Source organism: Nuphar pumila, chromosome 6 (genome assembly GCF_984573655.1).
Source record: "Nuphar pumila chromosome 6, dmNupPumi1.hap1.1, whole genome shotgun sequence".
Classification (NCBI taxonomy): domain Eukaryota; kingdom Viridiplantae; phylum Streptophyta; class Magnoliopsida; order Nymphaeales; family Nymphaeaceae; genus Nuphar; species Nuphar pumila.
The window spans coordinates 120,020,433-120,032,504 of NC_143254.1; the positions used below are offsets into that span (position 1 = coordinate 120,020,433).

The following is a 12,072-nucleotide window of genomic DNA, read 5'->3' on the forward strand; positions in this document are numbered from 1 at the left end:
CATGATTCTAAACATGAACAAACCCTAAAAACATAAACTTGTATAAAAAAATTAAAAATAACACAAAAAACACGATTTTGCCAGTGTTTCGGGATCCTGCGGGCACCCTGTTTTGCAATTTAATCAATCCAAGCATCAAATGAATTCAAAAATTAATAAAAATCGACACATGCCCTTATGATAACCCTAAAAGTAACCTGGAATCATAAAAATCTATTTTTGACATTATTTAAATATGAAAATTGCACAAAAACCTTAAATATGTTATTTTACCCGCGGGCACGTACCTGTCATAGTGTTAGACCCAAATTAGGGGTCAAATCACCATGAAAATTCATAAAATTTTACAGAGAACTACTGGAAAGAAAAACAGAGATTTTCCTTTTACAGATCGGAAAAATCATCTTTGGTTAGAGAGATATCGTTCCGGCAATCTGTGCTTGAATTTAACGAAAATAAAATATACTAAAACAGGTGCTTCCAGTTTCGGGTATAGAGAAAAATAGCAAACTTCATTTAAAAATTCTGAAATTTTAAAAGTAAATATGAGACACTCAGACAAAGATTTTCCCTTTTACGGATTGTCAATCGAATCTCTGGTTAGGGAGATACGATTGACACAAGTCATCTTAGGGTTTAAAGGAAGCATAACGAGTTCGGAGAAGTTGATCCTACCTTCTGATAGAGGAAAAATAGCATACAGAGACAGAAAATTATGAGAAAATTATAGAAAATAATAAACACCAATACGAAGCTACTGTAGTTTACGGATCATGAATCGGATTTATTAAAGTTCTATAAGGCACAAAAATTCTTTTATCAATGATTTCTCAAAATTTCTTCAGAAAATATCTTTGATAAATTGCATTCATTCATCTAGGCTTAGATTGCATCATGAACATATTTCACAGGGCCACATGCCCATCCTTTTGATGTATTTTCCATATTCCATCTCATAAAATCGATTTTCTCAAATTTGCCCTGATTTTCCTCAAAATCGATTTTCTCAAAAACCCTTGGTTTTTCAAAGGATTTCCAAATGCTTGTCAAAGTTCAAAAATCGATTTTCCAAGTTATATTCCCCATTTCAAAGTTTAAATTCAGAGAAATCAACTTTCTCTAAAGTCATTTTTGAATTTCATCAGAAATCGATTTCCTCAAAACTTCAAGATTTCTTCAGAAATTGATTTTCCTTTTCTTTAGAAATATTCTCTCAACAAAGCTCACGATTTTCAAAGTGTTATCTTTTCCAAATGATTCTATGTGGGGAACTCCTAATGGCCTCCCTTGTGGTTTGTATATAAATAGGGGATGTGTTTCCCCCTATTTCTCAATGATTTTCAAGCATATATTTAATAAGAATACATTTTTTACTTGTTTGTGTTGCCCCTTGTTGGCTCTTTGTATTGTCCCATAATAGACTTTGTGCCTTGGCACTCTTTTGCTTATATTGTGCCTTTGTACCTTTATATTGTCCACTATTGGACTTGTATGTGCTTTTGCACTTTATTCCTACAATTCCGCATACTTCATTACACACAAACAGCAAACAGCACCCAACAAGAACAAAACACAAGATCTATGGCACAATTTCAATACCACCAAGCACCAAACCCAATACATAAGGAGTATCAAGAAACATAGGGACCCAATTATCAAGAACCTACTCAATCATGAACATATGAAAGTCACACCCACACCCTACAAGATAATAAAACACCAACCATAAAGGCACAAAATAGGTTTGATATTGCTCTAATAGCATATTAGAGCAAGGGAAAAAGAGTTGTAAGAGAGTAAGAAAGAGGCAAACACAAAGAGAAGCTTCATTAACTCGAGAATGAGAAGAATTACAACATATAGGGGTTGAGCCCTTTGGCTCCACAAAAAGACAAAAACAGTTTTAATAATCTTCTGGCTAAGTACAAAACTACCCAAGGTCATCATCATCTACATTAGAAAAGACCTAAAGTGGAGGTCAACATCATCTACAGGGCTCAAAAATGAAGGCTCTTACCAAAAGGAAAAGGAAGAGATAAGACCTAAAGAAGAAAAGAAGACCTACTCCACCCAAAACAATATATGAAGGAATAAAGCAAGATTCCCACTAGTCTAAAAAGAGACTCCACTGTCCAAAAGGAGAGACTACTTATGCAAGCCTCCAAAAGAGGTCAATCAATGATGGAGATACATAATTCTTCTCTAATGCCTATAAATAGGAAAGCAACTTCACAAGCAGGGCATAACTAGTTGCAAGCCTCCTCTTTTCTTTTCTTGTGTTCTTGTAGTGCCCCTATGATGTTTTTGACATCATATTTAAAGTTTTTTTTCTCTATAGATATGCCAAGGTTCACTTGATAAAGTTATGCTAGCACCATAGTAGCCACAATCATTGTCAGATGTTCATTGAGAGGCAAGATCATGATAATTCTGAGAAGAAATAAAAATTGAAATAATAAAGAAAATGCCAGATTATTGTTTTCAAGAAATTATATACAGCAAAAAGTAAAAAAGAAAAATTAATGGAGTAGGAGAAATAAAGTACAAATTGGAACTAAAAATAGCAAATTGCTACATTTTCAAATATCCAAATATATTAGAACTGATGACCTTCTGAACATTCCAATAGACTCCCTTTAGTATAATTTATCTAAATATTAAAAATGTCTATGCCCATTATTTATACAAGATACAAAATAATCTTTCCTTGCAAACTTGTTTCTTTCACAAGTGGTTGATAGAGATTCTCTACATGTTCATAGTTTTCAAGAATTAGATAGCAACATATCTTTTACGTATTTTAATAGAGGGTGATGATTATTGTCCTTCATCTACAAAATACTTTATCAAATTAATCTAACTAATAGCAACTCTCTCTTTACACAGGTGGGAGTAATCATTATCCCAAGAAAATATATAATGGGAAAGGTTGACCAACGAGCTTTTGCTACTCTAGTGATTTTAATTTGTGCATCTTTCTGTATTCTTGTGGTTGGATGTGTATGTATTTTGATATTGACGAGCGGGGTCTCAAAGGAAATGAATCTAAGAGCAGAACTGATAAGTCATCTTGAAGCAAGAAGACGGGCAGAGGCATCAAACAACTATAAAAGCCAGTTTCTAGCAAACATGAGGTAATTCTCAAATTTAACTACTCAGCAAGCACTGGATCTACCATGGCATGTTTCAGGTGATAGAAACATTAGTTGGTAACCCATTCATGTCTTTGTCTCCAACTTACTTGAAAGTAACAAATATGACAAGATTCATCAACTTAGAAATGACCTAGATGAATCTTTAGGCTCCAAAATTTCAGTTGAGTTTTGACAAGATCAGTCATCCGAAAAATGACCTAGATCACTCTTTAAGCTCTCAATTTTCTGTCAAGTCTTTCAAATTAACATGAGATGAAGAGCAATAATATCATTTCTTTGTATCAGGTTGAGGAAATGTTTCATAACTGTTCAATTTTCTATTCTCAATTCGCTGCTCCTGTTCTCTCCTTGAAGTAAATGTACGCACATATAAATCATCAATACTAATTGGTCCAACGCAAATAAAAGATTGACCCTCTTTTACCTCTTGCCTCTATCCCTTTCCTTGTTGCTCCCTCCCACCCCTTTTAATTTCCTGCCACCATATGGTTAGTTTCTGGCTGGAAATTGGATGGGTTGGTGTTGTCCATGTTGACAGCATCCTGACCATTTTTTTGCTAAATAGTGGCCCAAAATCCAGGCCAGTGAGTCTGATTACCTCAATTTTCCTCACATATTAGCCTGCTTTCTGAAAACCTCTTGAAAAACGGCCAGATGGTGTTAACCAACATGGAGGGCACCGTCATATGTAATTTCCATCAGGAGAGAGAGAGAGAGAGAGGATAACAATTATGATGGTGGATGTGGCGAGGAAAAGAGCAGATTGGTCAGAAAGGAAGATAATGATGATGGTGGTAGTAATGGTTTCGGTGAAGATTTTGTTGATAGAGAAAGAGAAGGTAGTGGCAAAGGAGGAATAAAGATGATGATGATGGTCATCATCATCATCATCAACTGTGAGATTATCATGGTGATTGTGGTGATGATGGTATTAATGACAATATGATGGTGATGGAGATAATCTTAGTGTGATGGCATGATGATATTAGTAAGGAAATAAAACCCCGAAAATGCTCTTGTTGACTCTAGATGCTTAGTGCACTCATGAAAAGCATATGAGTGGATACACGTCTATGTGTGTGTTTGTCCATGTGTATACAAGTAGGTCTTAATTGATTAAATGATGGACCCACAGAGACACACTCAGACCATCAAATCTAAATAAATTGGACAACTACCCACAGAGACACACTCAGACCATCAAATCTAAATAAATCGGACATCCCTCTCTCTCTCTGACATGCATAAGTTCTTCAAGGAAAAAGCCAAAACTTAGATGACCAACATTCCCAACTGGTGATACATTCTTCAAGTTAGGAAAGCACCAAAATCTAGATGAATAAATTTCCCAATTGGGTGACACTTTTCAAAACTTAGTTGTGTCAAATTCATTTAATAGTAAGCTTATGAAAACCACAGTTTTTTTAAAGAAATTAGAATCAAATGTTTTAAAATTTACTTTAGGACATAAATAATTGAAATGGTCTCATAAAACCTTGTTTCACAATTTTTCTTTGTAGCAATCGATTTTGTTTCTTTCCCACTGTCATCATTACCACCAGCAACTGCCTCTTATTGTTATCAGCATTTCAATACCAAGATAGATGAAAACTTATTATAAGAACAAAAATATATCATCATCAGTGTCTTCATAGTCATTATCATCACCAAAAGCATCATTACTACTACCACTATATCCTCATTAATCATCATTATAGTCATACCTTTTCCATCATTATCATAATCTACATAATCACCATTCTCATAATCATTATTACTATTCATGATTGCTGCATCAAGACTACCCTATGGATTTTATTGAGCCCAACAAACATGATTGATGAGATTGAACAGCATGTGTATGTTTGCCCAGAAGATAACAAAATCTTTGTCAATGGGCACCGTACGTAAAATAGTCAAGAATATTGCCATGCATGTACATGCAACTTGTATGATGGTAAAGCATGTAGTTAACACAATCCAGTTCCTTTCATCAATTATATAACTTTCCCATGCACATCTGAAAGTTTCTAACGAGAATGCAAATGGTACAGTCATGAGCTGCGAACACCAATGGCTGCTGTTATTGGACTCTTGGACATTCTTATCTGTGATGACTGTCTCACAAATGAGCAATTTGCTACAGTTTCGCAAATTCGTAAATGCTCAACTGCATTACTTCGACTGCTGAATAACATCTTGGATCTCAGCAAGGTGAGTAAAAATCATATTTGTTGTCTCTGTGGTAAGAAAAATTGTGTACTGACTGTGGATGTTCAGACACAACCAATATTTGCATACAAATTTTGTTCCTGTTGTGAAACTGGACTACTTGAACAATACTTTTTTTAAAACCTATGGCAATTTTTCACCCACACAAACTGGATTAAAATATACTATTTCTGAATAATAACTGAGAAAATAGCCATATAAATATCTAATTAGTTATCTCTCTGACATGCACATCAATTCAGTAAAGCCCCAGACAATAGTGGCATGATACTTTTTTAGCTTATAAATGCAATATGATTTATCATCTAAACAGCTAAAGTTGTGATTTGCTAGGCACTCCTAGTCTACATACCTTGCTGCAGTGAGTCTCAAAATAAGCAAATAACGCTAATTCTATTTCTTTAATACTTTCTCTATAATCCAGTGGTAGATGATCTCCATCAATAGCTAAAGTTGTATTCGTCCTTCACTCTGTGTTCATCAGGCGAGAATGAGAAAAAATGGAGTCATTACTACTTCTCAATACAAATTGGACCATGGATAACACTAAGCATCTTAAATTATTTCCAAGAAGATTTGATTAGTGGTCAACATAATCTAATATAGTTATCAAGTAACAGCAACCAAAATCGTTTTTTTATAAATATGCCTGGAAATATGAATTGGTTAGGAATTTGATACATTTTTCATAAATGTTCATAGGTTGAAGCTGGGAAACTAATTTTGGAAGAGGCTGAGTTTGACTTATCACGTGAACTGGAAGGACTTGTTGACATGTTCTCAGTACAATGCATTGATCAGAACGTAGAGCTTGTGCTAGACCTCTCCGGTAAGAAGAAAGAAAAAGTTGGAAATCCTTACACTTCCATACAAGAAAACCAACTACCAGTATGGATACAAGATATGACACTTAATACTACATCAAAATCGACCAAAAAATAGGATTAGCAAACTATGACCAGAGAAACATCATTAATAAACATATAAGAAAATCCCACCTTATTGATCTAATTCCACTGAGTAATGTGCATTCAAAATGTCATTTTACATATCTGCTTGTTTCTTATGGCTTCAAAATTGTCAATTTTGAAATGAACCACGAAGCAACTCAATAACACAAGAAGAAAGTGTAAACTGGCCTCTGTTATATACACACATACATATATACATACACACAAGCACAAACACTCATACATACATATGTGCATACACATACATATCCAATGTCCATGTTTTATTTATGTTTGTTTTTAAGCATACACAGACAAAAAATGCATCCATGAGACCAACAAATATATGACATAAGGATACAATTACCCTTGTAGAAAAAAAAAGGAAAAAGAATAGAAAACAGTCACATACAGCCACTAGTAAGCACTGCTCCAACAGCACCTTATACTCACATGCAGATGAGACCAGGGGCGTAGCTAGGATTCATGTGAGGGGGGGGGGCAGGCAAATAGGGGTGTAGCAAAAAAAAAATATAAAATAAAAAATGGCTACAATTATTAATAAAAATCTATTTCATATGGACAAATTAAACTATTTGTTGTGGTCTTTCTCAACCTTAACGGAAAGTTCTTAAACATTATCTAATGGCAATATATAACACTGGTGCGATAATTTGAAGTTCATAACAATGCATAAATTTTATTTATGACAAAATAAATCAAAATACAAAAGTACCAACTAAAATTGACCCCGACAGTTACCCGCAGCATAAAATTCATCTATAAGAGAATCTATAACTAAAGTCATAGTATATTCTAGTTCGATGTACAATCTCATCACTGAAAATGCTCGTTCTGTAATGATCGTAGAAACTGGTAATGTCAATACAAGACGAAATAATCTAGTTAGCATGACATAACTTTCTGACCTTCCCCTTGCAACCAACTTTTGATACAAATCAGGTAGAGTAGGTACTTGAAATCGAGGATCAGAAACCACATCAATCTAATAATGTTGTAACGCTGCTTTCAAGTAAAATATATCTTGTGGTGTAAAATCTTGAGGATAGAACTTCTCTGCAAGCTTGCAAATATCAACTATATTAAAGGATTCAAATGAGTTTCTAGGATCCAATGTCGCACTGAGATAAAGAAGTTCGACTGATGTGTCATTAAATCTAGTATTTAACTCCACCAACAAGAAATCTATAGCTTTATTGAAAACATCAAAATGATAGTGATGCTCAACTGAGGGATATATCTTCTTGTCCTTCAAATAAATTCATCGATTCACAACCTTCAAATATATCTTCTTGTTCTTCAAATAAATTCACTAATTCACAACCTTCTCTTATTGTCCAAAGATAATTAATTTGGATATCAGAACATTAAAACACAAGTAAGAAGTCAGGACTTTTCTATAATTCTATATAATTTGAGTAGATAAAGTAGATAATTGATTCTATAATTCAGAATTCAGGACTTATTCTAAAATTCAGAAGTCACTGATTCACAACCTTCTCCTAGCTTTGTTCCAACTAAAATGAGTAGATAAAGTAGAATTATTGCACCAAAAAACATAAATTACCATCAACAGTCAACATTCATCTTCCACTTTAATTTAATTTGTGAGTCAAACAATTAACATGAGATAAAAGACCGAGAGACATCTGCATATATGTATATAATATATACATATATACATAGGAATATATGCATAGGAGCTCATTCAGGAACAAAAAATAGGATTTATCCCCAAAATGGGTAAATTGTTTTTTTTATTTTAAATAAAATTTGATCAAAAATAAATGCAGTGAATTGTTTCAGGTCAGGATCAACCCTACTTCGGAGTTGATTTGATTAAATCAACTCCAATCCACTCTAATCCGCCTATAATTTGATTAAATCAAACTAGCACATATTTGATTAGTCAAATTACCCAAAAGATCGGTGTCTCATCGTCGTGCTCGATCGATGTCTTATCATCTCGCTCACTCAGGAGCACAGGAGCAGCGCCGAAGGCTTGGAGGAGAAGCGTGGGCAGCCAGCGTCGGAGGAGAAGCTCGGCCGGCATCGGAGAAGAAGCTGGGCGGTTGGGCAACGTTGGATCGGTCGTCGGGAGTCAGGGGATTTGGGGAAGAAGAGGGAAAGGGCTAGGTCACTCAAAATCAAGATCGAAGAAGAAGAGGGGTTGAAGGGTAATAAGTTAAACGGGTCGGATCCAGCACGGGCGGGTGCCCGCCCTCGCCAGGTGTTGGATCCGACCCAAGAATCAATGTTGGGCTAGGACTGGGCTTTTAAAAAAAATTAACTGGGCCGAGAGCCCCCCCGCACCCCCCGCTCTGCCTTTTTTTTTTAACTGGGCCGGGAGGCAGGAGCCCAGTCCTGTCCCCCCCCCAGCTCCGCCTTTGGATGAGACTCTACAGAGGACAAATTCAAACAAGAAGGCTGGCTAAGTCAGCAATTAATGAGCCCATGAGTAGCTCCCACCAAATGCTACTTTTAACTAGGTGATATTCCACCTCAGTGGGTTTGCTCACAGAAATTAGTATTAGCAATATAAAGGATACCTTCTTACCACCACATAAAGGTGACAGAGACAACAATGTAGTAACCAGAGTAGAACTTTGTATAGTTGTGAATGCCAAAACTTTGCCCTACATCTCGAAGAGTGAAAGAGAAATAACAACACTTTTCACAACACTCTTTAACAAAGAAAATCACCAAAAGCACATAGAAACCTCCACGTGGATCTACAGTAACAAATTATCTCCCTAATCGATCCCTAAATAAATCAAGAAGATTAGCATATCCCATGACGTGGTGTTGCACATACATCACAACATAAATCACGACTGCAAATAGAAACCTGTTAAAATGTATCATTCAACATTTGTAATATTATATATATAAAGTATAATACATATTCATATATGGTATATATGCATATGTATTATCCTAATTATATATATAAAATATATATTTCTCTATTTATAGGCATAGGGGTAGTTTAGACATTTCCAGTTTTACGCATATTCCATTTGGAATCTGTTTGTAATTTTATCTTTTATTTTATTTTTTATTTTTTCCTTTTTTCGTGGTTTGCGCAACCTAGGGTGGCTCCCCAAAGAGTTGTTGGGGAGCCCCCAACGGTCACAAATGTGACCGTTGGGGGCTCCCAACGACTCCTTTGGGAGCCCCCTAGGTGGCTCCTTTCTTGTGTTATAAATAGGGGTCTCCCCCTTTGTATTTTCCAATTCTTGAGGGAGCTTATGCTCCATTGTAATGGGGTTTTTACCCCTTCTCCATTATTCTTCAATAATATGCAACTTATGACTTTATGTCATATTTTTCCCTTTTTATGGGTTTTATGTGTTAGCACATTATGTGCTTATGTTGTTTCCCTTTAATGGGTATATTTGCACTCCACGTGCATAAGTATGGGTTCATTATTGAACCCAATGTATTCCAAGTCACTTTCTAACATGGTATCAGAACGAGGTCATGATGGGGTTGTCTCTTGGTGCAACGAAAAGCGTGTCGCTCAAGAAATGGTGAAGTATTCATTGCTCTTCCTAAAGTATTATGCTTTTGAAGTTATTCGGTATGTATCCCTTTTCTTAAAGTATTATGCATTTGAAAATATGTTTCTTGCATATAGTTTGTTCGTTTAATGGTTATGATAGTTGAATTATGTCTTTTCACATTTCGTGTGCTCGTATATTTTAAAATTATCTCCCTCAAATTTGGTGAACTTGTTTGTTGTTCAAATATATAATTTATGTTTATCAAACTACTCATCGCATATAATAGCAATTTATGTTTTTTTTTAATTACCTTCAATTATGTGAGATTTATAATTCTTACATAACTATCTCATGATTGACCTATAAGTTATTTTTTAAAATTATATATATGATTTCTTGCTAAAGTAATGATCTTTGCTTAAAATTTCTTAACTCTCATATGAACCCTAAGTTGATTTGAGTTCCTCTTTTGATTATGAATTTTAGTGCATTCTTTGAAAAATTTGATATAATCCTTATATGAAAATCTCTCTCATCTAAAAATCTTTGTTGAATCCTAAAGTAGTTCTTGTTAATGATAACTTATAAGAACTCCTAAAAGTTTTTCAATGTTTCTTTTTTGAAAAATTGTTTATGATAAACCATTAGGAAAGATTTTTTAAAAGGAATTTCTCACACTACATAGAGTGCATAGTTCATCTTTTGCATCCTTTTGGTATAAATGATTTCATTTTTCATCTTGTTGGTTTGTATTTTTCATAAGGTTTCGAAACCTCTTAATAATATCTTTTAAAAAAAATGCCTACATTGGCCATAATATGGTTTTCTTTGTCCTCAATTGCAAATTGTTAAAGTTTGAGAATTTCAAGCATTGCTCTTTTTATAAAGTGCATACTTGCTCACTTTCACATTTGTTTCTCAAATATTTGCGCTTGTATGCATTCCCTCTTTTTATGAAATACATGCCTTAGTGCATGTTTGTTTACACCTTGGTGTGTATTTGTTCAAGTATTGTATGAGTGCCCTCGTGCACATCTTTTATAAAGCCTTTTGTGCTCACATGTGTATTGTCTCTTCGTAGACATTTTTGCATTATGGAGCCTTTATGCACATTTATTTTTGTGAAAAATATATTTAGATATTGAGTCCTTTTTAAATCATTGTAAGTGCTTTTAGCACTTTGAATGTTTCCGCATATCTCATCACAATCAAAGTTTTTTTTTTTTAATTGTTGTATGGGATTTAATCCCAAATTTATAAATTTTCAAGTGTTTTAAATATTCATTCCTTGAGTATTGTGTTAAAGCCTTCTTTGTGAACCATTACGGTTCTTATGATTTCTTTGATTAAAAACTTGATTGTCTTGATGAATTCTTTATGTTGTTGTGGTTATTGCTTAATAAGTCCTTTTTGGTATAAATGACTTGTTTGAAGATTAAGCATAATTTGTGTTTATGCAAAATTGTTGTTATAAAGCACATTATTGATTATTGGACCTTTTTTATTCAATTTTTTAATCGGTCCTCTTTTCTTTGAAAAATGATTCCTTAAGTGTTTATTGCCTTTTTGTGGCATTTATATTTGTCCATCACATGTTATTTAATGCATCTTTTATTTGGCCTTATTATTGTTATATTAGAGATGTTTGTTGAGGTGAGTTATGGGCACCTCGTGTTATATCATTTTAGTTTGTCCACCTTCCATATTATAGATGGTTGTTGAGGTGAGTTATGGGCACCTTGGGACTCTAAAATGATTTGTTGTATGATCTCTAATTATGAGTGTGTCACTCATTTTTTCTCTTGTGGCCATTGATATTATGGATGCTTCTATGTAAATGTGATGGACATATGGTGTTTTGAAACCTTAAATGTTTTAAGGTATATTTAAAATCAAGGGTTTTGGGATTATTGCCCAACCTTTTCTTGCTTATGGATCTTATGAGTGCATTTGCACATTTATGTTATTGTGTTCTTGTGTTTTTGCACAAGTGTTCTAAGTGTTCTTAGTGTGTGTATGTTCACACATTTGTTCTCAAGAATTTTTATCGATTATAGTATCTTGTTGAAGATATTTTTTACATGCATTTATTCCAAAATGTTATTGTTATGAGAATTCTTTTTAAAAGGAATATTATGTTAATTCAAGGTTTTATTGTTGTCATTACAAGTTTATTGCCTCAAAAGTCTTTTCCTTTTATGCCCATTA

At 34.0% G+C, this 12,072-nt stretch overlaps 1 protein-coding gene across 1 annotated transcript in view; it reads left to right on the forward strand.

Annotated features, from left to right (window-relative positions):
- Positions 1–12,072, forward strand: part of HK1 (histidine kinase 1) — a 66,943-nt gene that overhangs the window by 14,612 nt on the left and 40,259 nt on the right. Inside the window, exons 4-6 of the mRNA XM_090009673.1 lie at positions 2,887–3,134; positions 5,210–5,369; positions 6,090–6,216. Coding sequence (XP_089865799.1) covers positions 2,887–3,134; positions 5,210–5,369; positions 6,090–6,216 — 535 coding nt within the window. The remainder of the gene's footprint in view (positions 1–2,886; positions 3,135–5,209; positions 5,370–6,089; positions 6,217–12,072) is intronic.